The sequence below is a fragment of the Mustela nivalis genome, assembly GCF_964662115.1.
Source record: "Mustela nivalis genome assembly, chromosome: 17".
Lineage (NCBI taxonomy): Eukaryota > Metazoa > Chordata > Mammalia > Carnivora > Mustelidae > Mustela > Mustela nivalis.
The window spans coordinates 22,716,896-22,743,660 of record NC_139036.1 but is presented as its reverse complement, the minus strand read 5'-3'; the positions used below and the strand labels follow the sequence as shown (position 1 = coordinate 22,743,660).

Here is a 26,765-nt window from a genome sequence, read left to right as displayed (position 1 = left end):
GCGGGGCGGTGCTTCCGCCTGCGCGTGGTAAAGCCGGGCCGCTCGCCGGCGCCGGGGACTGTGGGGGAACCGCGCCCGCTGCCGCCGGCCGTGCGGCCGGACGAGGTGGTGATGGAGCTGGAGCCTGAGCTGCTGCTGCAGGAGGCCCGGGAGAACGTGGAGGCGGCGCAGAGCTACCGGCGGGAGCTGGGCCAGAGGCTGCAGGGGCTGCGGGAGGCGCAGAGGCAGGTCGGAGGGCCTCGCCCGGAGGGGTGCTGAGGGCCCCGGGGAGGGCGCGGGGTGCCGGTCGGGCGGCTGGCTGGAGGACTAGGAGGGCTCCAAGGGGCGGGAGGAGGGCGGAGGCTCTGAGGGGGCCGGGAGACCCAGCAGGGTCTGGGAACTAGGGAGGTGGGTGCGAGTTGGGGGGAAGGGGGGGAGGGGTCTTAAGGAGAAGAGACAAGTTTGGGGGATCGAGGGAGAGAGTGAGGGGCGTTCCCTAAACTGTATGAGGCGATAAAATCTTAAAAAAAAAAAAAACAAACCTTATCCCCCTTATCATGGGGATAAGGGCGAAGGTTGGGGGAAGCGAGGGAGCAGAGCAAAAACCGAGGCGTCGGCACAGAGGGCACTGAGGACAGGGGAGAGTTGGGGGAGGTGGACATTCTGTGGGCAAACCTGTCTAGGGGATGAAGACAGATATTAGAGAGCCTGAATGGGATATATGGAAGGGGAGGACTAAAGAGAGAGCTAATTGAGAAGCAGTAGACTTAACACTAAATGAATGGGATGAATGCCTGAGAGTAGTATTTAATATGTAACCTTGAGTGTATTAAAAAAAATTTTTAGCATAACCCTATTCTAGATGGTTTAGAATTTTTTAGGTGGAGCTCTGTTGGAAGGGCAAAAGAAGGAAAATTGAAGTGCTTGAGGGTTGGAGTACAAAAGTGTAAGGAAATGGAAAAAGATTTAAAGAAAGGAGTGCTGAAAGGAAAAGCTAACTATGCTTTCAAGTGACAGCATTATCTCTTCTGTGGGGACATAGTTATCAAAGACATAGGAACACCCTGGAACATATACAGAAAAAAGATACAACCCACTGCCAATGTGTAATAGCAGAGATAATCCTCAAAGAACTATTGACACAGGATCTCCATAAATGTTTTTCCAGTGAGTTGGGTTCCATCTGAGTAGAATCATTTGAGTGAGTGGGGTTTTTCTGTATCACACTTAATCCTGTGGTTTTTTTTTTTTTTTTTTTTAAGATTTTATTTTTATGTAATCTCTACACCCAGTAGGGCTGGAATTCACCACCTGGAGATCAAGAGTTGCATGCTCTTCCAACTGAGCCAGCCAGGCACCCACACCTGATAGTAATCTATGCTGTCATTCTAGTAACTCCCATACTGCACTTATTCTGAAAATGTACAGCTAGTAGAATAGTGCTGTGAAAACAGTACTTTTGGAGATCCTCATCTTTAAGAATACTTGGCATGCTCTAGGTTTTCCCTATTTTGAAAACCTTGTAGAGCTCCTGTAGGCTGGGCATTATTTGTAGTCTAGTATCAAAACTGGGAGCAAAACCTAGATATGGTTATCCAGTTTAGTGAATGCTTTTCATAGCCTTCCAGTGTATTCATCTTGACTTCCATTTGAAAACCTCTGCCTTATTCCTTCCTCTGCTTTGAAATAGAGGTTCTAAATCTAAGACTTTGTTTCAAAAGAGATTAAAGTATCTCTTATTATATGACTAATGTTTCAGCCAGTTAAGGTATCTTCTATATGAGCAGGATGTTTACTTAACTGTGTCTGCAATAAGAAACAGTAAAGTTGACACTAAATGAATGAGCTTAGCACCTGAGAGTAGTACTTATTAATTTCTTCAGTAATTTTGGATTCACTGAACACATTTAGAATCATTACATTCTGAATGGCTTAGAATTCAGTTTCCAGGCCTGTATTCTTTTAAATTTTATATCCAATAGTGTAAATACAGGACATACTTTCCTATAAGTTAGTGTAGTTCAGAATAGGTTTTTGTTTTTCATTTGAGGCCCACTGTCTCAGGCTGGAGGCCGAAAACACTAAGAGAACATCCATCGCAGGTCCCTGCTGACATTGCCCTCTGACTAGACTAATAGTGTAGTTCTCTTTTGTGAACTGAATTGTGTTTTTGCCAGTTTCAAGGCGTCTCTCCTCAAAGCTAATTCTAGTGGACCGTGCATATTTGGGTTTGTAAAGTAAGTCCTCTGTCAGCTTGGATTCTAAGGAAGGTCTGTGTTACAAGAATGTTATCAAAATAAGCAGCTGCTTTTGTTTGGTGGTTAGGCTATTTTTAGGGTTTCAGTCATTTTCAGAATAACTACCTAAAATTTGGCTTTTTAGTGAAAGATTTTGCCTGGGGGAAGGATGAGCAGAGAGGAGAGATGCTCCCCTTTGTGTATATTTTTTACTTGCTGATTTTATTTCCTTTTGGTGTATGATTTTTTTTTTGAAATTGATATATAATTTACATACCGTAAAATTCATGCCTTAAGGTATGCAATTCAGCATTTTTTAGTATATTGACAAAGTTGTGCGACCATCACTATTACCTAATTCCAGAACATTTTCATCACCCCAGAAAGAAATCCCAGACTGACAACCACTAAACTACTTTCTCTATTTGGATTTGCCTGTTCTGAACATTTTGTATGAATAGAATCATACAACCTGTGGCCCCTTGTGACTGGCTTCTCTGACTTAGCATGTTTTCAAGGTTCATCCATGTGGTAGCATGTGTCAGTACTTCTGTCCTTTTTATGGCTTAATAATATTTGTTGCATGGATATACCACATTTAATTTATACATGAATCAACTGGTAGACACTTGGATTACTTTCAGTTTTTGGCTATTATGAATAATGTTGCTGGGAACATTCATTTATAAGTTTTTTTATGTGGATATGTTGTCAGTTCTTTCAGTATATACTTAGGAATGGGAGGGTTATATGGTAACTCTGTTTAACTCTTTCAAGCCCTTGGGATCCTTTTTGTCTTTGCCTTTGTTTCTTACACTTTAAAAATCTCTGATGAAATTTGTCTCATGTTAAGAAGCCATGTCTGTGAAAATTGAGAAGGGAGAAGAGCAAACATACGTTGTTATTCTGTCAAAAACAACTTCCAGCATGTGGCAGTTTCTCTTGTGGTTAAGTTTAGGCCCTACCCTCTGTCTTTACAGAAGAGGAAGTGCTGTGTAGGAATGTACTGGTAGTCTGTAACTCTTACTGTTCAAATAAGTTGAAGGCTAGAGAGATGTTCTTGTTGTCTTCAGGAAACCAGATAATGTTTATAGCCAACCTGGCCTAAATGATGTTGAAATCATTAAGAATAGTTCTCTATAGTTCCCTGGAATCCTTGGTACTAAGATGTAAATACCGAAGAAATTAACACCCACTCTCCCTAAATTCATTTGTTCATTCACCCAGTAAATATTTACTGGGTGGGTCAGAGATACTTCTAGCTCTTAGAGATACCATGGTGAGGGAAATAGACTAGATTTACTCTTCCCTTTGTTCGTGGGTGTTGGAACTATTACTCCTAAAGACAAAACAAATAGGAAAAACCTAAATTCTTGTGTCTTCATTTTTAGATTTCACTTCCGTTGTGTTTTTATTACTTGTTTATTTGTACAGGGTTGGCTTTCCCACTCATTGTGATAGCTGATCAAGATGTCACATGGTGATGTCAGCTGGTCATTCAGATGGGCCTCACAGAGTGATAATACCTGGACGATATTGCCATTGTTTGGGGCCTAATCCTTAAGCTTTGCAGGTCCAGAAACTCCTTCTTTGTATATTATCAAAGGGGGATTAGTTTGAGGCATGGAGGTGCCTATAGTGAGAGATACTACTTCTCATCTGTATACAGTTACGATTCTTGCTAGAAAATGAACATGTCAGCCTTCATGTGCCTTTTAGTGTGATTCAGTATCTCTCAGGGCCTTGATGAAAGCAAGCAAGTCTCTTCTCTTCAGAATAAAGGGCCAGATCCTGTTACCTAATTAAGATACTATTTGCTGAGGAGCCTACCTAGCTCCGGCCAGTGGTGTCCTTTTGATCCTTGCTACCACAGATGTGGTCATTACCTGAGAGCTTGTGAAGAATGCAAGAATCAGGCCTACTAAATCACAGTCTACTTGAACAAGATTGTCAGGTGTGATACAGATGCACATTAAAAATCGAGACACACTGCCTTAGAGTATACCATTACCAATTTGTCAGCTCTGCACTGATTTCTATAGTTTAATCAAACTGTAAGTGTGTTGTTATAAATTGCTGTTATTTATCCTCAAGATTAAAACCTGGCTGGCTCAGTTGGTAGAGCACATGATTTTGATATTGGGGTCATGAGTTTAAGCCCTGCATAGAGCCTCCTTTTTTTTTTTTTTTTTTCCTTAGGCATAGAGCCTCCTTTTTTTTTTTTTCTCTCCCTAAAGATTTTATTTATTTATTTGACGGAGAGAGAGACAGCAAGAGAGGGAACACAATCAGGGGGAGTGGGAGAGGAAGAAGCAGGCTTCCTGCTGAGTAGGGAGCCCAGTTCGGGCTGAATCCCAGGACCCTGGGATCATGACCTAAGGCAGATGCTTAACGACTGCGCCACCCAGGCACCTGTAGAGCCTCCTTTAAACAGAACAAAATGTCATTTGAAATATCATAGGTTTGTTAGATAATTATGCAGTGATACACAAGTGAGTAATTGACAATAAGCTAGTGCTTGTCCTATCATGTCTTAGTATCTGTAATGTGACCATTTGTCTTTATAGTGTTTTGTTTTCAATTTTTTAATAGTTGATTTCATATAATTTTTTGAAGATTTAACGAGCAGTCTTGATACTCTTAATATACAATACCGTGTCTTCTCTAGGTGGTTACTCCCACAGGGTTTGAAAACTCATAGCATACTAGTTAAAGACTGGGACAGATCTAGAAGTCAGTGGGGGGAGAAATGTTATTTCAGAAAACCAGGGCAGGAAGCCTTAGTAGCTCAGCAAAGAAAAGAACGCTATTACTGCTTCTTTTATCTCCCACTTCCCCTTCTGTTACCCATTTTCAAAACAGCCCAAAAATCTGTCTGAAAATGATGTTACTGTAGTAGTACTTACCGAATTGTTCTAAGGAAGGGTTAAATCTAGAACTGAGGAAACCAAGAACAGATGAAATAATTTTAAAATCACCTATAACTCTACTACTTACTGACAACCACTGTTAACATTTTGGTGTGTCCTTCTAGACCTATTATTTTGCAAAATTAAGGGACTACTGTATATGCAACTTCATATCCATCTTTTTTCCTTTTGGTTAGTATTATATGGAGCATTTAGCAACTTATGGAGCATTTGTTGGTGGTAGGCTGAGATGTATTGACTTAGGTGTGCCAAAATACTAGAAGCAATGCTCTTGAAGCAAAACTAAATAGTCAACAGCCAAGAGTGGGGAGAAAAGCCGCACACACATGTTTGTGTTCAGAAGACCACATGTTTATGTTGGCTTTTCAGTCGGCTTTTCTCAAGTAAGTCTTTTCACAAATGTCTTTAAACATGGCACTCTGAAAGCCGCTTATTGAGTCCAAAACTCACTTGAAATATAGGATATAGATGAGAATTAAAACCTGTATTCTGAATCAATAATGTTAAAATCAGTGATGTTAATGATAAACTGTCACAGAGGTGCTCAGGTTTTCTCTGTGTAGATGTTTTTTTCAATGTAACTGTAGTATAGGTATGATTTTTATAGAGAAAGGGGCGCCTGGGTGGCTCAGTCAGTTAAGCCTCCAACTCTTGGTTTTGGCTCAAGTTAGGATCTCAGGACTGTGAGATTGAGCCCCATGTCAGGCTTTGGGCTTAGCACAGAGTCTGGTAGAGATTCTCTCCCTCTCCCTCCCCCTTGCTTTTCCTCCTCTGTCTCTCAAAAATAAAAATCTTTAAAAATTTTTGATGGCAGGGGTGCCTGAGTGGCTTAGTTGGTTAAGCATCTGCCTTCAGCTCAGGTCATGATCCTGGGGTTCTGGGATCGATCCCCATATCAGGCTCCCTGCTCAACAGGAATCCTGCTTCTCCCTCTCCCACTCCCCCTGCTTTTGTTCCCTTTTGCTGTCAGTCTCTGTCAAATGAATAAATAAAATCTTTAAAAAGGTGGGGGAGCACCTGGGTGGCTCAGTGGATTAAGCCTCTGCCTTTGGCTCAGGTCATGATCCCAGGGTCCTGGAATCAAGCCCCACATTGGGCTCTCTGCTCAGCAGGGAGCCTGCTTCCCTTCCTCTCTCTCTGCCTGCCTCTCTGCCTACTTATTGATCTCTGTCTATGAAATAAATAAGTAAAATCTAAAAAAAAAAAAAAAGGAACTTAATACTTTTTATCATAGTTACGTGTGCAGGCAACTAGCTCCTTTACCAGAATAACAGTTTTTTTGAGGTCAGGGCCATGCTTTATTCATTTTTATAATCCCAGCTTCTGGCACATACTAGACCTCAATAAATATTGAATAAGTGCCTTTATGAGTGTCGTGGGTGTAATTTTGCTGACATTCTTTTTAGATTGTTCGTGGTCTTGATCATATGCACCCTATTCATTAATGCAGATAATCAAGAATTAAACTTTTGTTTTCTCGTATGGTTTGGTTATTTGTTGCTACATAATAAACTATATCAAAGCGTAATGCCTTAAAAAGCCATCTTACTTGCTTACTATTCTGGGGAGTGACTAGGGCTTGGTTGGGCGGTTCTGATTTTGCTGGCAACACCCAAGTAATTGCAGTCAGATGGCAGCTAAGGCTGGAATGTTCAAGAAAGAACATTCACCTACCTGTTTGGAGCCTCAGTGGCTGCAGGGCTCCCTTGGAATGCTGGCATGGCTGGGCCTGGCTGCCAGCCTTCTTTCCTTCCTCCCACCCTTCCCTCTCATCTCCCCCTTCCACTCTCCAGAAGGCTAGCCAGACATCTTACATGGTGGGTCAGGACCCTCAAAAGTGCACGAGTGGCAGTTGCTAGGCTGCTAGACCTGGAGCTGGCACAGCCTCCGTTCCACTCTGTGGCTATGCACATAGGCCTGCAAGTGCTCGTCACGGCCCCGCTGTGCTCCTGCAGGGAGGACTGCACTGCGATACAGTATCAGGACGTGTGGTTCATGGTTCACTGGGGGCCAGTCACATAACAGACTGCCAAATCCTATAATAAAGATTTTCTTTCTGAATGTTTTCAAATAGGCGTTAAGAAAAAGAAAGCCTAACTGTAAGAAAGGCAAGAAGGACATGTGGCAGCACTTACAAGTCCCTAAGTGGGTCATACAATTCAAATTCTCTATCACCGTTCTAGCTTTCTGATGTGGGCATGTTTATGTCTCTGACTCCACCATGTTAGTTATTTATAGATGCTTTCTTCATAGGGTTGTGGTAGCATTTGTGAGACCATGTGTGTAAGGGGCTGTCGCACGGCAGGTGTCCAGTAGATGATAGCTGTTGCCGTATTACTGTTGCTGCACCATCATCATCGTCATCGTTGTCGTTATTTTTAGTGACTAAGCTCTTGGTGTCAGGGTGAAGACAGAGCTGATAGAGTACATTTCACATGAACCAAGAAGAAACATTTTGGTTAGCTTTTTCAATTTCAGTTGACTATTTTATATATTTACTTCGTCTATCATTTTTGATTATTATGTTCTTATTAGCTAAGTGTTTAAAGCCAGTGTCTAGGGGCGCCTGGGTGGCTCAGTGGGTTAAGGCCTCTGCCTTCAGCTCAGGTCATGATCTCAGGGTCCTGGAATCCAGCCCCGCATTGGGCTCTCTGCTCAACAGGGAGTCTGCTTTCTCCTCTGCCTGCCTCTCTGCCTACCTGTGATCTCTGTCTGTCAAATAAATAAATAAAATCTTTTAAAAAATAAATAAATAAAACCAGTGTCTAATTTTAAATAGTTTTGGGGTGCTTGGCTGGTTCAGTGGGTGGAACGTGTGACTCTTGATGTCAGGATTGTGAATTTGAGCCCCACTTTGGGTGTAGGAATTACTTAAAAAATGAAATCTTAAAAATAATCATTTTAGTTTCTTATTACTAGTTGGGAAAATAAATTCTTAAACTTGGAGGTTAAAAATTATTTTCCTAAAAAAAAAAAAATTATTTTCCTCTATAAAGTTATAAAAATGCATCTTTTAGGGGCGCGTGGGTGGCTCAGTGGGTTAAAGCCTCTGCCTTCAGCTCAGATCCTAATCCCAGGGTCCTGGGATTGGGCCCCTGCGTTGGGCTCTCTGCTCAGAGGGGAGCCTGCTCCCCACCCACCCACCGCCTGCCTCTTTGCCTACTTGTGAGCTCTCTCTGTTAAATAAATAAATAAAATCTTAAAAAAAAATGCATGTTTTAGAGGAGATAGGGGGAGATTCTGGTACTTTTTTCTAAAATATGCTGTTATATTTATTATTGTATTATATTGATGGAGCAATTTTATATTGCCACTGAAGACCACAGATGTTTTAAATCAAATTCTACATAGGTTTTATGAGCTTTTTAGTAGCTAAACTGGAGAAAAATGTGTCAGTCACTGTTGTCTTGGAGGGCTGTGAAGTATATATTTACTAGGCTTTTGCAAACCTTAGTGTCATTGTGTAAACTTGATGACTTTTTGGCATTTTGTGAACTCATCCTCCTGTTAAAGCTTTAAAGATACAATTGCTTAGGGATTAAACTGCAGTAAAGGTAAGTTTTTTTTTTTAAAGATTTATTTATTAGAGTGCGTGCGCGCTCAGGAAGAGGGGTGGAGGGAGGGGGAGAGAGAGTCCCTAGCAGACTGCACAAAGTTCGGAGCCTGATGCAGGACTTGATCCCACAACCTGAGATCATGACCTCAGCTTAAATAAGAGTTGGATGCCCAACCAACTGTGCCACCTAGGTGCCCCAGGAAGTGAGTTTTAATGGTCTATTACAGTAGAGGCTTTAGTGAAAAATTGGTTTGAATATTATTAATCAGCATAAACAGTGTATATGACAGTTTCCTTTTTAAGACCTTGAGTTGTGTTATCATTTGTTCTACTTAAATCTGCTTTGTTATTAACATTGCAATTGTTTTGCCCTAGAAAGGCTAGGTAGCATTTGGGACTGTGTGGTTATCTACCCCATGATCTTGATATGCAAGGATAAGAAATACAAGTTACAGCAGGAAGTCTTTGTAGTCCGTACATCATTTATAGGTTTGCCTGGGAACTTCTGAAAATGGGAAAAGTGGGAAGACCGTGGTCCTTGGAGTCAGACTTTTTCTGGCACTGTGAAGCCTTGGGAAAGTTATTTGACTTCTTCAAGCTTCACCCTCTTCAGTGTAGACAGTAGAGACCCACCTCTCAGAGTCCTTGTGAAGTTAATGAGCAGACAGGGCGCACATGGACCATAGTACCACATCAGATAAGAAGAAACACTCAGCAGAGAAGTCCGCATGGTTTAGTTCCTTCAAGTCAAGCAAATGAAATAGCAGTGGTTGGTGTTCTATAAACGAAAGGGACGGTGTTTATAATGGAAGTATAGGAGGTGCATTTGGAAATGGAGTCTCCCCTGCCCAGTCTTCTCACTGCTTTATGTTCACGTACTTCCTCTTTTTCTTTCCTCTGCAGTTCTGAAACAAAAACAAAACATAGTTGTGCACTGAAACTGTTCAAGCTTTTGAATTCTTTCTAAAGAGGAAATTGACTTTACCTAACCAATGTACTTCCTGTGTGTGCCGTATCCGTTAAAGAGTGAGACAGGACCTCATTGTATGCTTCTCAACTGCAGAATTTCCTCTTGGTTGTGGGGGTGTGAACTGAATTACAGTGCTTAAACATGTCTTCGTTTATTTTGGTATCTATAAGGTCTGTCGTGATTCACCTGGGGATCTTGTTTAAAATGTCCGTTCTAGGGGCGCCTGGGTGGCTCAGTGGGTTAAGCCTCTGCCTTCAGCTCAGGTCATGATCTCAGGGTCCTGGGATCGAGTCCCATATCGGACTCTCTGCTCAGCAGGGAGCCTGCTTCCCTCTCTCTCTCTGCCTGCCTCTCTACCTACTTGTGATCTCTCTCTGTCAAATAAATAAATAAAATCTTAAAAAAAATAATAATAAAATGTCCATTCTGGGTGCCTGGGTGGCTCAGTGGGTTGAAGCCTCTGCCTTTGGCTCAGGTCTTGATCTCGGGGTCCTGGAATGGAGTCCCGCACGGGCTTTCTGCTCGGCGGGGAGCCTGCTTCTTCCTCTCTCTCTCTCTCTCTCTGCCTGCCTCTCTGCCTACTTGTGATCTCTGTCTGTCAAATAAATAAATAAAATCTTAAAAAAAAAAGAAAAAATAAAATGTTCGTTCTGATTCAGTAGTTCTGGGTGGGGCCTAACGGTCTATATTTCTAACAGTATTCCAGGTGATGTATCGAAATCATGAGACGTGCTCTCCCTGGTTCTTTAAAAAAGGTCTTACAGGGGCACCTGGGTGGCTCAGTTGGTTGAGCGACTGCCTTCGGTTCAGGTCATGATCCTATAGTCCTGGGATTGAGTGCTGCATCAGGCTCCCAGCTCTGCGGGGACTCTGCTTCTCCCTCTGACCTTCTCCCCTTTCTGCTCTCTCTCACTCTCTATCAAACAAATAAATAAAATCTTTTAAAATATTTAAAATCTTTTAAAAAATTTAAAATCTTTTTAAAAATTTAAAATTTAAAAATCTTTTAAAAAAATTTAAAAGGCCTTATACATGTACACAGTTAACTTCGTTTTTACTCAACAACATTTGTTTCCCAGGTGCTCTGTGTGTTAGGGTGTGAGTCTTAAGGACCCAGGATCCCACAGATGAGTAATGAACTGGAACATTTTGAGTACGGCCCCCTCCCTTTCTTTTTAAATTTTGGCTTTGGTTTATTTCATGGAAGCTCCCTTGTAAGTGTACAGAGACTACTTAACAATTAAACTTATAGTAGGGTCTTTCTTTTTCTTTATGATTTAACGAATTCCACCATTTACTGCACATACACTGTTGTAAGTTACATTACTGTCAAAAGGAGAAAAAATTATTTCCATTATCCACTTCAGCCAATCCCCCCTGTATTTTGTTGTTGTTCTTCCTGAGCATTGACACCTTTTGTTTTTACATGGTTGTGAACGTTTTTGGAAAACAATTTTGTATTTTGCTTTTTAATTTTTATTTTTAAAGTTTTTGTTGTTGGTGGTGGTGGTTTTTTTTTTTTTTAAACTTGAGAGAGAGAGTACAAGTAGGCAGACTGGCATGCAGGGGTAAAGAAAGAAGCAGGCTCTCCACTGAGCAGGGTACCTGATATGGGGCTCGATCCCAGGACTCTGGGATCATGACCTGAGCTGAAAGCAGATGCTTAACTGCCTGAGCCACCCAGGTGCCCCTGTATTCTGCTTTTTAAATTTAGTTTTAGAGAATAAATGGAAAACTTTCTAAATTTCTCTATTAACTGTTGAAATCCTGTACTTTGTGGGTATTCTTGGACTTCAAACACTCTTGGAAAGATAAAGTTAGCCAAAGGGTTAAATAAATAAATGTAATAATGTCATTATGAAACTAATATGGTAATATCACCAAAGTAAAATGTGTGTTTGCTTTGATTCAGAACTATTTGGTTTTTAGAATTTTCCTGTTAAGTGAGTGACTTGTGCTTTGTCTGTATCTTAGAAAAAAAAAAAGGGTTGTATCTGTGTAGACAACTGGTTTGTTTTCAAAATATGTGTGAGCTGTAAAGATTTCCCTGTCCTGTCTCCTAGAACAGCAGCTCTTAATCTGAGCTCTGTGGACCAGAGGGTAATGTTTCTCAAAGTGTGAGCTGCCGAATCACAGGGGTGCTTGTGGACAAGAACTCCGTCCATACCCTCCAGCCCTCCTCAGAGGTTCCGGATCACTAGGTCTGGGATGGAGCCCTGCACTCTAAATTGTATCTGGCAGCCTACATGATTCTTCTGCAAACCGAGTTTCAGAATTACTGCTACTGGCCAGCCATGGTTGAGATTTGAGGGAATTTGTAAGTTCTGAAATTGAATTAATTTCTTTAGGGTATGGAGTATTCCTTTAATGGGAAGAGAGTGTCTGTAAACCTTTCATTGAGATTTGCAAAGAGGAAAATGACTCAGAAAAGATTAAATTATTATCCCAGAGGTATGTTTTCATGAAGATTTTCTGCCTTCTATGAGCCCCTTTGAATTATAAATAAATTCTTAGCTTTCTCTTAGTATAATGAGAGCATTTTATCCCTTAGGTGATTTAAAAAAAAATTACGGCTTTCTTTTATTTATTATTTAGTTTTTATTTATTTTAGAGGTGTGGAGGAGTGGAGGGAGAAGGAGAGACAGACTCTCAAACAGACTCCATGCTGAGTGTGAGTCTGACACAGGGCTCTGTCCCACGACCCTGAGATCATGACCTGAGCTGAATCAAGAGTCAGATGCTCAACTGACTGAGCCCCGCAGAGGCCCTTATAGTATGGCTTTCTTTTTTTTTTTTTTTAATTTTTTATTTTTTAAAAACATATATTTTTATCCCCAGGGGTACAGGTCTGTGCATCACCAGGTTTACACACTTCACAGCACTCACCAAAGCACATACCCTCCCCAATGTCCATAATCCCACCCCCTTCTCCCAACCTCCCTCCCCCCAGCAACCCTCAGTTTGTTTTGTGAGATTAAGAGTCACTTATGGTTTGTCTCCCTCCCAATTCCATCTTGTTTCATTGATTCTTCTTCTACCCACTTAAGCCCCCATGTTGCATCACCACTTCCTCATATCAGGGAGATCATATGATAGTTGTCTTTCTCTGCTTGACTTATTTCGCTAAGCATGATACGCTCTAGTTCCATCCATGTTGTCGCAAATGGCAAGATTTCATTTCTTTTGATGGCTGCATAGTATTCCATTGTGTATATATACCACATCTTCTTGATCCATTCATCTGTTGATGGACATCTAGGTTCTTTCCATAGTTTGGCTATTGTGAACATTGCTGCTATAAACATTTGGGTGCATGTGCCCCTTTGGATCACTACGTTTGTATCTTTAGGGTAAATACCCAGTAGTGCTATTGCTGGGTCATAGGGCAGTTCTATTTTCAACATTTTGAGGAGCCTTCATGCTGTTTTCCAGAGTGGCTGCACCAGCTTGCATTCCCACCAACAGTGTAGGAGGGTTCCTCTTTCTCCGCATCCTCGCCAGCAAATGTCATTTCCTGACTTGTTGATTTTAGCCATTCTGACTGGTGTGAGGTGATATCTCATTGTGGTTTTGATTTGTATTTCCCTGATGCCCAGTGATATGGAGCACTTTTTCATGTGTCTGTTGGCCATCTGGATGTCTTCTTTGCAGAAATGTCTGTTCATGTCCTCTGCCCATTTCTTGATTGGATTATTTGTTCTTTGGGTGTTGAGTTTGCTAAGTTCTTTATAGATTTTGGACACTAGTCCTTTATCTGATATGTCGTTTGCAAATATCTTCTCCCATTCTGTCAGTTGTCTTTTGATTTTATTAACTGTTTCCTTTGCTGTGCAAAAGCTTTTGATCTTGATGAAATCCCAATAGTTCATTATAGTATGGTTTTCTGATTTACCATTTATTTACTACTTTTCAGTAAAATGAATTTTAACTCCCTCCTACTTAAAAATTGTTCTGTACTGAAACATACTATTGCCAAGAACTACTTTGTGTGATAATGATACTTTCTAATATTTTTTTAAATTGGGAACAACAATGTGCCAGTAATTTTACAAAGCATAATACATAGATTATTTAATCCTGTTAACAGCAACTCCATGAAGTAAACATTATATTCATTTAACAAATAAGGAAATTGAGGTGTGGTGTGCTTGATTAACATGACCAGACGGATGTAGTTTGTGAATGACAAAACCACAGTTTGAGCCCATTCTGTCTTACATGAAGACCAGTACTGTGCATTTCTGCAAGTTTGTGCAAATGAATCACATTTGATTTGTCAACAAATGGAAGGTGATCGTTGTGTAGTGCCTTGGGATTAGAGGTGATACTTGGGGATTAGGCTTTTCTAGAGATTCCAATTCTGAATTTTTTGTTCTTTCTTTTCAGATCAAAGAGAGTGCATCACAGACAAGAGATGTCCTCAAACAGCATTTTAATGATTTAAAGGGAACCCTTGGGAAGCTTCTGGATGAACGATTGGTGACCCTTTTGCAAGAGGTGGACACGATTGAACAGGAAACCATTAAACCTCTAGATGACTGCCAGAAGCTCATAGAGCATGGAGTTAATACTGCAGAGGACTTAGTCCAAGAAGGTGGGAGTCCAGGGAGCCTATCAAGTGGGGCGCATTCAGTTTGGCTCTTTGCTAACTTCTCAGGGTGCCAGCAGGCTTGTTGCCATCTGTGCAGTACTTACCATGTTCCTACCTCTGAATAGTTTGTAATATAGGATGGCAGATACACACCAAGGTCTCCCAGGATGAATGTAGTTAAAATGTTAATTATAATCAGCTATAAGACAAGGGATAATGATTTTTCTCAAATGGTTTTTTGGTAGTGTCTTCTTCACTGCTAACACTGTGACTTTAAGGTCCTTTTGAGTCTGTTCATATATTTTTCAGAGTGTTCACAGAATTTAATTCCTTTGTTAGTTTTAGAAGGATAAAAATTATAATTGGTGTTTACTCCTGAAATCGTAGTGGTTATATGCCTATCTGCAGCCAGTTACTCTGGTTAAAGCACGCCCAGATCTTGCCTTGATATCTTCCTGTCTTCATGTCCACTTTCCTCTCTTCACACAGATCTTTATCAAGTACATTAAATAAAAAGGTAATGGTTCTGCCTTTTGGGGCTCACAGCACAGTGAGAGGCATACGTGCTGAGAGAGATCTAAGACCTAAAGGAGCAGGGAAGGGAAAGTGCTTAACTGTGGGAGAGTGAAGGATAGTTTTCTGTGGGAGGAGTTCACAGAGGTTTGACGGAATTCATTAAGCGACAAAGGAAGAGACGGAGGTAATAGCACGATTGGAAGCAGAAGTAGCATCACGAGTGAAGTGAATGGCATATCAGGGGTCTATTGAAGTATTTTAGGCAGCAGAGTTACACAATCGGATTTGCATTTTTAAAAAAATGATGCTGCCTGTAGTTTAGAGATTGTATTAGAGATCCTAAGACTAGAGGTCAAAGAGGCCAATTGAGAAGATGTAGCACTACTCCAGCAGGAAATGAAGAAGGCACTGGGCTTCATCATGGTGAAGACAAAGTGGAGCTGATTTTAAGACTTTTTAGAGAGAAAATTATTTACGAGTTTACCTATCAGTGAGTGTTGATTATTGGTGATTGCCTGGAGCTAGGTTGGAGAATAAAGGGAAGGATTTAGGATGACCAAAACCAGCCGGATTTTGGATGAGCAGGTTGAATTGTGCTGTTTACTGATGTAGGAAACAAAGGAGAAAGGTGGGCTTCAGTGGGTAGTGAGGCATTCAGTTTGGGGCGTGTAGAGTCTAGATGCTCACGATGCCCAGACAGTAGTTGGGCATGTGGCGTGTGGCTTAGGAGAGAGATCAGTGTGGCAAGATGGTAATTGATGGTGTGTGCATCAAGTCTGACTCCGTGGGAGCTAGTAAATCTTCCAAAGCTAGTGTGTCCTATGAGGAGAGAGCGTGGTAGGCGATGCCAGCATTGAAAGGACAATTGAGGACAAAGGAGCTAGAGCCAGAGCCTGAAAAGTACCCATCCTGCCCTGAGTCCTGTGAATGGTATGGGACGGAGAGGGTGCATGGCTCACACGTCTGTCGCTCTCACTGGAAATTCATCCCCTTTCAGTCCCATTTAGAATGTGGCACTGCTGTTACCTTTACGTGCTCATGACATTTTGTCTCCTTTTCAGTGAGAACTGCTTATTTGCCACTGACCATAACACTGCCTTTGAGAAAATTCTTTTTCGTGGGGCCACAGAGTTTCTTTCCTGAGAGGCTTTGCATTGGGAAACAAACCCAGAAGCAGTTCACAGGTCAGGAGTATCTACTCCTCACCCCGAGGACTGAGAAATGTTCTTATTTTAGAAAAGAAATCCTTTGAGGCACAAACTTGTTTGTTACAGCATCTGATGCTTAAATGGTTTTAGACTTAAGAAATATTTTGAATTTCAACCTCTTTCCTCCCTCCCAAGGGATAAAAACTTATTTATGGAATTTTGAGGACTTTGAGGCAGTGTTCAATATGTCCTGTTTTCCTCTTGCTGAGGGAGAATGTCCTGTCCTGTGGTCCCAAAAAACTTAAGGCATTCCAGGGGACATTCAGAGGGAATGGAGGGTGTGGAAGGCCATAGCAGTTGGTTATTTTTTTTTAATGCCTTTAGATAACTTTTCTTCTTTATTTTTCTGTGGAATAATTTCTAATATGTGATATTCTTTTAGGAAAACAGTTGTATCACTTGATTTTATGAGACCTTGTGCCTGTGGAGCATCTGGGTGGCTCAGTCAGTTGAGCATCTCCCTTCGGCTCAGGTTATGATCCCAGGATCCTGGGACCAAGCCCCACATCAGGTTCCCTGCTCATTGGGGAGTCTGCTTCTCCCTCCCCGCATTCTCTTTCTCTCTCTCTCTCTCTCAAAGAAAAAGAAAAAGACCCTTGCTCTATTTCTCTATCAGCGTAATATCTGTCCTGGCTTGTGCTAGAGTTCTGTAAATCGTGATTCTGTAGGAGAGGTGGAAAAAGGACCTAGACCCTCTCCTTTGGGTAAAAATGGTCAACAGATCAGATTTCTTCATACAGAGCAGAATCTTTCATTCCTGGTAAAATGTTACCATTATTTATCCCTTTTCTTTGTGAGCTTCACCTTAGAGTCACTTCTAGAATAGTTTTTACTTTCACTTTTTGGGAACTTGACTGTAGAATCACTTAAGAATTATTTGCAAGAAAACCAGAGACTACCTAGACATGAGCTGTAGTGATTACTTTAAATGTGACCGTTTTTTGGTGTATTTATTCTCTCATTCCTGATTGTAGGGGAGATTGCCATTCTTGGTGGTGTAGGAGAACAGAATGAAAAACTGTGGAACTTTACCAAAAAGGCCTCACACATTCAGTTGGACAGGTAAAGGAGTTAGTGCCATTCAGGCTTAGTTTTAAGCATTAAAACTGCCTGCATTCCCTCTCCTCCCCCTGCCCCTCATTAAAGATTCTGAGTAAATGAGATAGAAAATATATATTTCAAGGTTCACTGCCCAGTACCAGTATTAATGGTATGAACTAGCTGCCATTGTAATTTTTGGTATAGTATTACTATAGATTTTCTTCAATTCTAATGTATAAGAAAATTATTAAATTTTAAGAAATTCTAAATGTACTGAAACTGATTTTTTGGTATAAACTTGACAGTGGTGATCCTACCAATTTTCTCTTTTCTTGCTTATATTTATTTGGGAAGAGAATCTTTATGTAATGTCTTCCACAGCCCCTGCTTTCATTAACATTATTTCCTGAGGGCTTCAGCATCATTATGTAGTATGTGACTGATCTAAAGTATGCTTCATATTTTTAACCCTTCATTAAAAGCCTCGTAAACACATAAGCTTTGTTTCCTCAGCTTACCAGAGGTGCCTTTACTGGTTGATGTGCCTTGTTTGTCCGCTCAGTTGGATGACTCAATTCTGAACATAGTGAAAGACCACATTTTCAAGCATGGAACAGTAGCATCTCGCCCACCAGTCCAGATCGAAGAGCTAATAGAGAAACCAGGAGGCATCATTGTTCGATGGTGTAAGGTGCGTGATTAAGAATTGTGGAAGCAGCTTCAACATTATGGATTTGAAATCTGAGGGCCTTTTAGATTTTTTTATTAACTACCTTTGAACGTTTTCTTCTCTTCACAAACAAAAGTCCCTTTTGCTTTACAATTGAAATCACAGGAACTTGAAAGCAGGTAGCTCCTCCCATTTGAGGTAAATTGTTTTTGAAGGTACATTTAACAATCTCTGTATCACAACAGTATTTCCCGTCACAAATTTCCCAAAGTTAACCCTTAGTAAATTGAAGATCTCTCCCATTTCTGTTTATTACAAAAGCCAAAAGATGATAGCTAATATTGGATATCTAATATTTTCTGTTCCACACTGAACTGATCCTTCTGAAATAAAATCCTAGGGGCACCTGAGTGGCTCAGTCAGTAGAGCATCTGCCTTTGTCTCAGGTCGTGATCCCAAGGTCCTGGGATGGAGCCTGCATAGGGGCTTCCTGCTTGGTGGGGAGCCTGCTTCGCCCTCTCCCTCTGCTCCTCCACCTGCTTGTGTTCTCTCTCTCTCCCTCTCTTACTCTCTCTCAAATAAATAAATTTTTTAGAAAAATCCTAAAATGTGGTTTCTTCATATTCTCAACATTGCTGAGAATTTTCTGTATTAAATCATATTATGTATATGAGTTACCATATTGTAGATAGAAATCATGTCCAAATAAGTTGTGAGTGTCTTGGCTGTTGACAGATACATCATTCAGAGTGGGTACTGAGTGTCTGGAAATGGTTGTTTTTTCTTAAATGGATTTCTAAAGAAGATTTTATTTATTTGAAAAAGAGTGTATGCCCGAGACAGCAAATATGAGCAGGGGGAGGGGCAGAGGGAGAAGGACAAGCACTGCCCCGCTGAGCAGGGAGCCTGACACAGGACCTGGTCCCAGGACCCTGAGATCATAACCTGAGCCGAAGGCAGACATTTAACCAACTGACCCACCCAGGCATCCCTCAGTGGATTTCTTTTTAAAGATTTATTTGAGAGAGACACACACAGAGAAAAGGACGGGCAGAGTCCTTGCCAAGCATGGAGCCCAGTGTGGGGATGAATCTCACAACCCTGAGATCAGACCTGACTTGAAACCAAGAGTCGAATGGTTAACTGACTGAGCCACCCAGGCCCCCCTTCAATGGATTTTTTACTGAAACCTTGTTATAGAAGAAAGAAATAGATGTTTTTGTTGGTTCAAAATAAAGACTCTTACTGCATTTTTATTCTTTTCCCTGTCAGTGGATCTAGGGTTTCTGGTTTTTTTGCTATAAGCAGTATTCATGTTCCCTTGTGTACATGGCTAGGAATTTTTCCTCAAGTATATATATCCAGTAAAATTTTGAGGTCCTAGAGTATTGGATTTGTACTGTACCAGAAATGCCAAATTCTTTTCAATGTGATTGTACCAGAGTTTCCTTCTACCAGCAGTGTATGAGTTCCTGGTACTCAGGACCAATGCTTGGCATTGTCGAACTTTAATGTTTTTGGCGGTATGGTATCTCATTTTGGTTTCAAATAGTTTTATGTATTTTTTTGTAGCATATATTTCTAATTCCTTAGAATGCTTATTTGTGTCTTTTGTTCATTCTCTTACTGGGTGGTTTCTCTTCTATTAAGTTTTAAAGGAGTCCTTTATATATTCTGTATATGAATTATCTTGGTTTTGGTAGTTGTGGGATTCTGATCTTTGAACTTCCAATATTTTATCTTTCGCCTTATTGTATAGAAAACATGCCATTTCAGAGTACCTGGGTGGCTCAGTCAGTTGAGTGGCCGGCTCTTGATTTTGGCTTAGGTCGTGATCTCAGGGTCTTGGGATCGAGCCCCACATCAGGCTCCGCACTCGGTGCGGACTCTGCTTGGGGATTCTCTCTCTGTCCTTCTCCATGCACCCCTCCCTGCTTATGCTCTCTCCTTTCTCTTTTAGAATGAATAAATACATTAACATTTATTTATTATTATTTTTAACAGTGTATTCCTTTATGGGGGGGTGGGAGGCAAGACCCCATGGTGAGGAACAAAATCAATTAAAGGAAGTACAGGTACAGGAAGCAATAATGTTAAAATAGTAATACACAAAATGGATAATTGTTATCACTTTCTTTTTTTTTTTTTTTTTAAGATTTTATTTATTTATTTATTTGTCAGAGAGAGAGAGAGTGAGCACAGGCAGAGTGGCAGGCAGAGTCACAGGGAGAGGCAGGCTCCCTGCCAAGCAAGGAGCCCGATGTGGAACTCGATCCCAGGACACTGGGATCATGACCTGAGCCGAAGGCATCTGCTTAACCGAGCCACCCAGGCATCCCTTGTTATCACTTTCTTTTTTTTTTTTTTTTTTAATGATTTTTATTTATTTATTTGAAAGATCAGAAGTAGTCAGAGAGGCAGGCAGAGAGAGAGAGAGAGAGGAGGAAGCAGGCTCCCCGCTGAGCAGAGAGCCCCATGCGGGGCTCGATCCCAGGACCCTGGGATCACGACTGGAGCCGAAGGCAGAGGCTTTAACCCACTGAGCCACCCAGGTGCCCCTTGTTATCACTTTCCTAAGAGGACTTGACTTCTGGAAGATAAATTTTATTGCTGTTGTTAAAAAAAAAAATGTATGAAGTAGAAACTGGTTTCAGTAATATTAGTAGAGAATATGTTCTAGAAAGTGGAGGTAACAGGATGTAAAATCCTGGCAGCAGTTTAATAGAACAGTCCCACAGGATTAGGCTAAGGCCAAAACCTCATGAGGATGAGAGCCTTGTCTGGGGAATTTTGGATGATACCTGTAGAAATATTACATTGTGCATAAACCAAATTGAATTGTTTTCACAAGTGCTGTAAAGTTTCATATAGTAAAAGGTTTTTTTCTACATAAACTTCAATTTCACAGCAAGAGTGGCATGGGATACCTAAACACAGAAGAGTGCATTCATACAAGATAGCTAACTCCTTGATATAATAATGCATACAATTCAAAGAGATTACACTGTCATTACACTTGGGGGTTTTTGTAGCTACCAGGTGGTGGCTGTGGAAAGCACGACCCCCAATATCAATATCTAAGAAGCAGCCACCACTTCCTTCTGTGTGTGTGTGCTCTTTTTGTGTTTTTTTTCTTCATTTTTATAAGTCAACTCTGTTGTTGTTACTGCTGCTTGGGAAAATTGGTAAAAACAAAATTGTAACCACTGAACATAGTGTTCTGGCAATCAAGATGTTTAAGGCCTTTTAGAATGAATAAATAAGTCTTTAAAAAAAAAAAGAGAAAACATGCCGTTTCTTCAAAGGAAACCAAGTTCCACAAATCCAACTGGGAAGTGTAGAGCACATGGTTCAATAAAGAAAAGACAGGCAGTAATGATGAATTCTCCCTGAGAATAGCTCATGTTCAGCACGTGGGCTTCTGTGCATGGCCCCAGAATTCTTAAGCCATGATGCTGGGAGAAACTGCTCCCTGACCTTTACCTAACACAAAGCCTTTCTCCTTAGGTGGATGACGACTTCACGGCCCAGGATTACAGGCTGCAGTTCCGCAAGTGCACTTCCAATCATTTTGAGGACGTATATGTAGGCTCTGAAACCGAGTTCATAGTGTTGCACATAGACCCCAACGTTGATTATCAGTTCAGAGTCTGTGCCCGAGGAGATGGCCGGCAGGAGTGGAGTCCTTGGAGCGTCCCCCAGATGGGTCACTCCACATTGGTGCCTCATGGTATGCTGTTGTCTTCTCTCCTAAAGCCCAGCTGTGTCTCAGAATGCTGGTGCCTGTCTGTGCTGAAGGCAGCACAGTGTTTGCACACGGCCAGCCAGGTTTTCTGACCATAAAACCTGAATTGGTGAGAACAACGTGGAACGTCTCCTATTCAAATTACTGGATAGAAATTTTGAGACCTTTTCATCCGTTCTTATCTCCAGAGTCCAGAAATAGTGCTAGGAGGATTATCAGCATCCCTGAAATCCAAAGATTTGAAGTGTTGCAACAGGATACTGATTTAAAAAAAAAAAAAAAATACTGATTTTCTAGACCTTCAGTGACTATCTAATCGGTCTGTCCTGTATAACTGTTTTAAAATATTCAGACTCCTTTGTTAACTAGTTGTTAATCAGGCTTGGAATACACTCAAACAATTATGCTTCACCCTGATTTCATTAGCCAGGAGACAGCACTCACTTGATCTTCTGCCTGTTCCTGCCAGAACTGTGCAGGAATAGACGAACACATTTTTTTGTGATTTATTTATTTATTTATTTATTTAAGATTCACCAGGATACCCTGTCACTGAATCTCTTCCTTTATAGAACTTGCCCATATCCCCTAAGTGTAGCCTCTTCTGCTTCCGAGTTTTATGTAATGTGTCTGTGTTGAAGATACTCCTCAAAAGGTATTAATAATTTTTTATCTCTTTGCTTTCTAAAAAGAGTGGACAGCTGGCTTCGAGGGGTACAGCCTGAGTAGTCGAAGAAATATAGCCCTCCGGAACGATTCTGAGTCCTCAGGTGTGCTCTACTCCAGTGCTCCAACTTACTTCTGTGGGCAGACATTGACATTCAGGCAAGTAGATGTTACAGAATCTGTTTGTCATGCCTCAGACAGCAAACTGATGTGCATAGAACATACGAGCTTTGGATTCAAAGTAACCGGGAATTTATTTCATCATTTATAGGCAGTGTTACTCTGGGGAGAGTTCCTCTTTTCTTTTGGCTGTGGTTTTCTCAGACGTATTCATAGAGCTATTACAAAGATGAACTGAGATAAAGTGCAAAAGATGCCTTGCTTATGCCTCATACATAGCACATACTATTTTATATCTCTTCTGGAGAGATAGAGTTAAGTAGCCTACCTCTCAAAAGTTAATCCTAAAAAATCAGAGACCAAGAATTTTTTTCCTTTGTGAAGCGATATGAGCAGGTCTCTGAGAGACAACCCTTCAGTGTAAATGCACTGAGAATTAAATACTTAATGTATATAGTTATCCATAAAATACATGTGTACGTACATAGATATGTGTATAATTCTCTGTAAAACCAAAAGCAAGCTCTCCTACCACCAATCTATTTTCTATTTCTTTACCTATTTCTTCCTGTATTAAATAATTCCCTTGTTTTCATGTTCTGAGATATATTCTCTATAGTCCTATTTCTGAATAGCTCATCCTAGAAAGCAAAGCCCACTTTGTTATTTGTTTTGAAGAGTTTACTTGAGAGAGGGAGAGCAGTCGGCGGGGGTGGGGGTGGGGGGGTGTTGTTGGGAGGGAGAAGCAGACTCCCTGCTGAACAGAGAGCCCAGTGTGGGCCTCAATCCCAAGACCCTGAGATCATGACCTGAGTTGAGGGCAGACGCTTACCCTACTGAGCCACTCAGGCACACACGGTTTTGATTTGGAAAATTAGGGTAGCAAACTCTCCTCTAATTTGTAGGCCTTGAGATCATGAGGTTTTATGGTGAATGCTGGCTCCAAGTTCCTGTTCTCAGCCCCTTGTCATATGAAGCATGGAGAGTAACTGAAAGCTTCATGTAAGCTAATGTGGGTGTGTTCTGCACCAGCCAAGTCATTCATTTATTTATTTATTTATTTTAAATGTAAATCTTTTTTTTTTTTTTTTTAAGATTTTTTATTTATTTATTTGACAGAGAGAGATGACAAGCAGGCAGAGAGGCAGGCAGAGAGGGGAGGAAGCAGGCTCCCTGCTGAGCAGAGAGCCCGATGCGGGGCTCGATCCCAGGACCCTGGGATCATGACCTGAGCCGAAGGCAGCGGCTTAACTCACTGAGCCACCCAGGCGCCCCCAGCCAAGTCATTTAAACTGTCATCAGTTTCAGAATGCACTAGTTTATACTTTGTCTCATTTTTTTAAATTTTATTAACATAATAATGTTTTATTTCAGGGGTACAGTTCTGTGAATCATCAGGCTTACACAATTCACTCACTCACCATAGCACATACCCTCTCCAGTGTCCATAACCCAACCACCCTATGCCTCCCCCCATCCCCCCACTCTGTCTCATTTTTGGTATCTCTCATCCCTTAAATTATAAAGAATGACTTAACCAGAAAAATACTGACAAAGAGAGGAAGAAATAGAGTCTAGTACCTGAAGTCCACTTAGTTATTTCCCAAAGGCGAATTCTTGAGTTTTGTATATTAACAAGCCCTTTTTTGGCTTGTGTCCTTTGTTTCTAGAAATACTGCCATTAGTGAATCTCCAGAGAACATTGTGCTCCTGTCTAATGGTAGGGCTTCCTGAGTTGATCTCTTCAGGTCAGGTGTCTCAGCAAGAATAGTAATCATAGTAATACTAATTGCAGTTAATAATTAAATAGCATTTATTGCACAGGAGGTACTGTCATTTGATTCTTACAATATTCTTACAATAACCCAATGAAATAGGTGTAATTACCCATTTTAGGGATGAGAATACTAAGGCACACAGAAGTTAAGTCACTCACCCAAAGTCACATCGCTGGTAAATGGCCAAGCTAGCCTCTATCTTTTCTTTTTGTCTTTTTCACAGCAGAGTGAGTAAATGCGATTCTAGTTAGTGTTGCAGTTTATAGTTTCTCTGTGTCTGTATGCTTCTTTTCCTTTTCCCTCCTCTATGACCCTTTCCCCTGGTGATGATGACCTTATGCTCCCCTGATTTTAAATCCTTCCTCTGTGAACACAGAAAGGTCTAATAGATGGCATACTTCCAGTTTGTTTTTTTCTGTCATTCTTAAGACATTGGAAGTTACCCAAATGGATGAAAATCCACTTAACTATCTGTAGATACTATCTGTAGATAGTTAAGTGGATTTAGTGCATTTAGTAGGCCTCAAGAAATCATTAGTTCTTCCTTCTTTTCCAAAGATGTCTAACCAGGCCCCACTTGGCAGGGCGATTAACTCCAGCTTCATTCGGCTCACTATTACTGTAGCCAGACCTTTGCATTTTTGTCATTTTTCTTTTGAATGTGGAATGGAAATGTCCTCTTTCCCTGTTGAAAGGAATTGCATGCATCAGCAGTGAAGCCAGAAGATGGGGGTGCAGGATGGCCTCTATGGGGGAGGAGCACATAGGTCCACTTGAGTACAGAAGGTAAAACTTTATTCAGCTTTTTGAGGGTGTGTGAAGGCCTCACAGATAGAAGGAAGATTCTACTCCTGCAGGCAGTGACATCACTCAGCTCAGTCCGTTCCTGCTGAAGTTGCTGGAATGCGCAGAGTTGTAGAAGCCAAGAAACCTGTTACTGGCGGGCTCTACCAGTCTCTAGAGCCTGGTCTCTTTTGGCGGCCAGGCCTCTTCTTGATTTTCTGTCTGAACAGTCCTACTTTCCCTTTCCTTGCTTCCAAGATTTCCTAGTCTTACTTTTTTTTTTTTAACCATATTTTTACTTTCTCCTCTCTACCACCTGCTTTCTTTAAACAGTGTCCTTTCAAACAGCCTTCATCAATCCTCCTAGCCTAGGAGGTTACTGTCTTCCTTTTACAGATAAAGAGACAGAAGCACAGGGACCATGGGACTTTTAACTATTCAAATCCTGCCAGTCTAGCCTGGAAAGTCTGTGCTCTTAATCTCCCCACAGGTCATGTGAGGTGGTGAATCAAGAGCCAATAACAGGCTAGCTGTTTTTTGTTATAAACCTTTTCTTTAAAAGAACATAAAAATTTAATATTATAGTTCTTGATTGCTGTGTAACAAACCACCCCAAAACTCAAAGCTTAAAACAGTAGTCATTTATTTTGCTCAGGAAACTGCAGTTTGCAGAGGTTGGTGAGGACCGCTCATCTCTGCTTCTGTGTTAGTAGCTGCAGTAGTTTGATTAGAGATGGTGGATCTGCTTTCAAGATGGCTCACTTACATGGCTGGCAAATGAATTCCGGTTCTGGGTGTCTCCCTGTGCAGGCCTCACTGTGGGCTGCTTGGGCTTCCTCACAGCATGGTGGCTGGGTTCCAAGATTGAGCATCCCAAGAGATAGAAAATGGAAGCTTCAGAAGCTGCCAGTTTTTAAGGTCTGGGCCTAGAATTTGACATAGTATCACTTCTACCACATTCTACCATTCATTCAGAGTCTAGGTCCCAGAGAAGGGACATAGATCCCGCTTCTTTTTTTTTTTTTTTTAAGATTTTATTTATGTATTTGACAGAGAGGTCACAAGTAGGCAGAGAAGCAGTCAGAGAGAGGGGGAGGTAGGCTCCCCACTGAGCAGAGAGCCCCATGCAGGGCTCGATCCCAGGACCCCAAGATCTTGACCTGAGCTGAAGACAAAGGCTTAACCCACTGAGCCACCCAGGCACCCCATAGACCCTGCTTCTTGATGGGAGAAGTGTCCAAGAATTTGGGGGCTTGACTTTAGAAATGCTGTGGTTGAAAACTGTTAGAAAGGGGCCACTTGGTTTAATGCCTACCTTTGGTTAAGTGTTAGCATGCCCTTTTCTGAATAAATTTACTTAAAGAGTCTTTTTCTATATAAGGCTGGTTTCTTTCATCACCAGGTATATCTTCAATTCTAACTGTTAGCTCCTCATATTAAAAAAAAAAAAATTACAGGGCCCCTCATTGGCTCAGAGGGTTAAAGCCTTTGCCTTTGGCTCAGGTCATGATCTCAGGATCCTGGGATCGAGTCCCACATCGGGCTCTCTCCTTGGCGGGGAGCCTGCTTCCTCCTCTCTCTCTCTCTGCCTGCCTCTCTGCCTACTTGTGATCTCTCTCTGTTGAAGAAATTTAAAAAAAAAATTACTAATTTAATATTTCCTGAGAAATAGGGCATAGTCCCTACTAGGATTAGGAAGTTAATTTGTTTTGGGGTGACTGTCTGGCTCAAAGGAGCATGTGATTCTTGATCTCAGGATCATGAATTTGAGCCCCACATTGGGTATAGAGATTACTTAAGTAAACTTTAAAAAAAAGTTAATCTAGATTCTTTGAAATCTTGTTGGTTTCTCCTTATACTGAGAGAATGCTTTGTCCTGGGGAGAATACAGCTTTGCTAGGTTTTATATTTTGCTAAAGTGGTTTCCTCTAGGAATATGATACACAGTCCTTTCAGTTTAGAGTTTGATTCTTAT

At 41.2% G+C, this 26,765-nt stretch overlaps 1 protein-coding gene across 1 annotated transcript in view; it reads left to right on the top strand.

Moving 5' to 3' along the window:
• The window catches only part of CRLF3 (cytokine receptor like factor 3), a 37,112-nt gene continuing 10,347 nt past the window's right edge, over nucleotides 1-26,765 (top strand). The window contains 6 exon segments of the mRNA XM_082707353.1: nucleotides 1-228; nucleotides 14,059-14,266; nucleotides 16,962-17,049; nucleotides 17,542-17,719; nucleotides 21,206-21,428; nucleotides 22,136-22,268. Coding sequence (XP_082563479.1) covers nucleotides 112-228; nucleotides 14,059-14,266; nucleotides 16,962-17,049; nucleotides 17,542-17,719; nucleotides 21,206-21,428; nucleotides 22,136-22,268 — 947 coding nt within the window. The 5' untranslated portion in view covers nucleotides 1-111.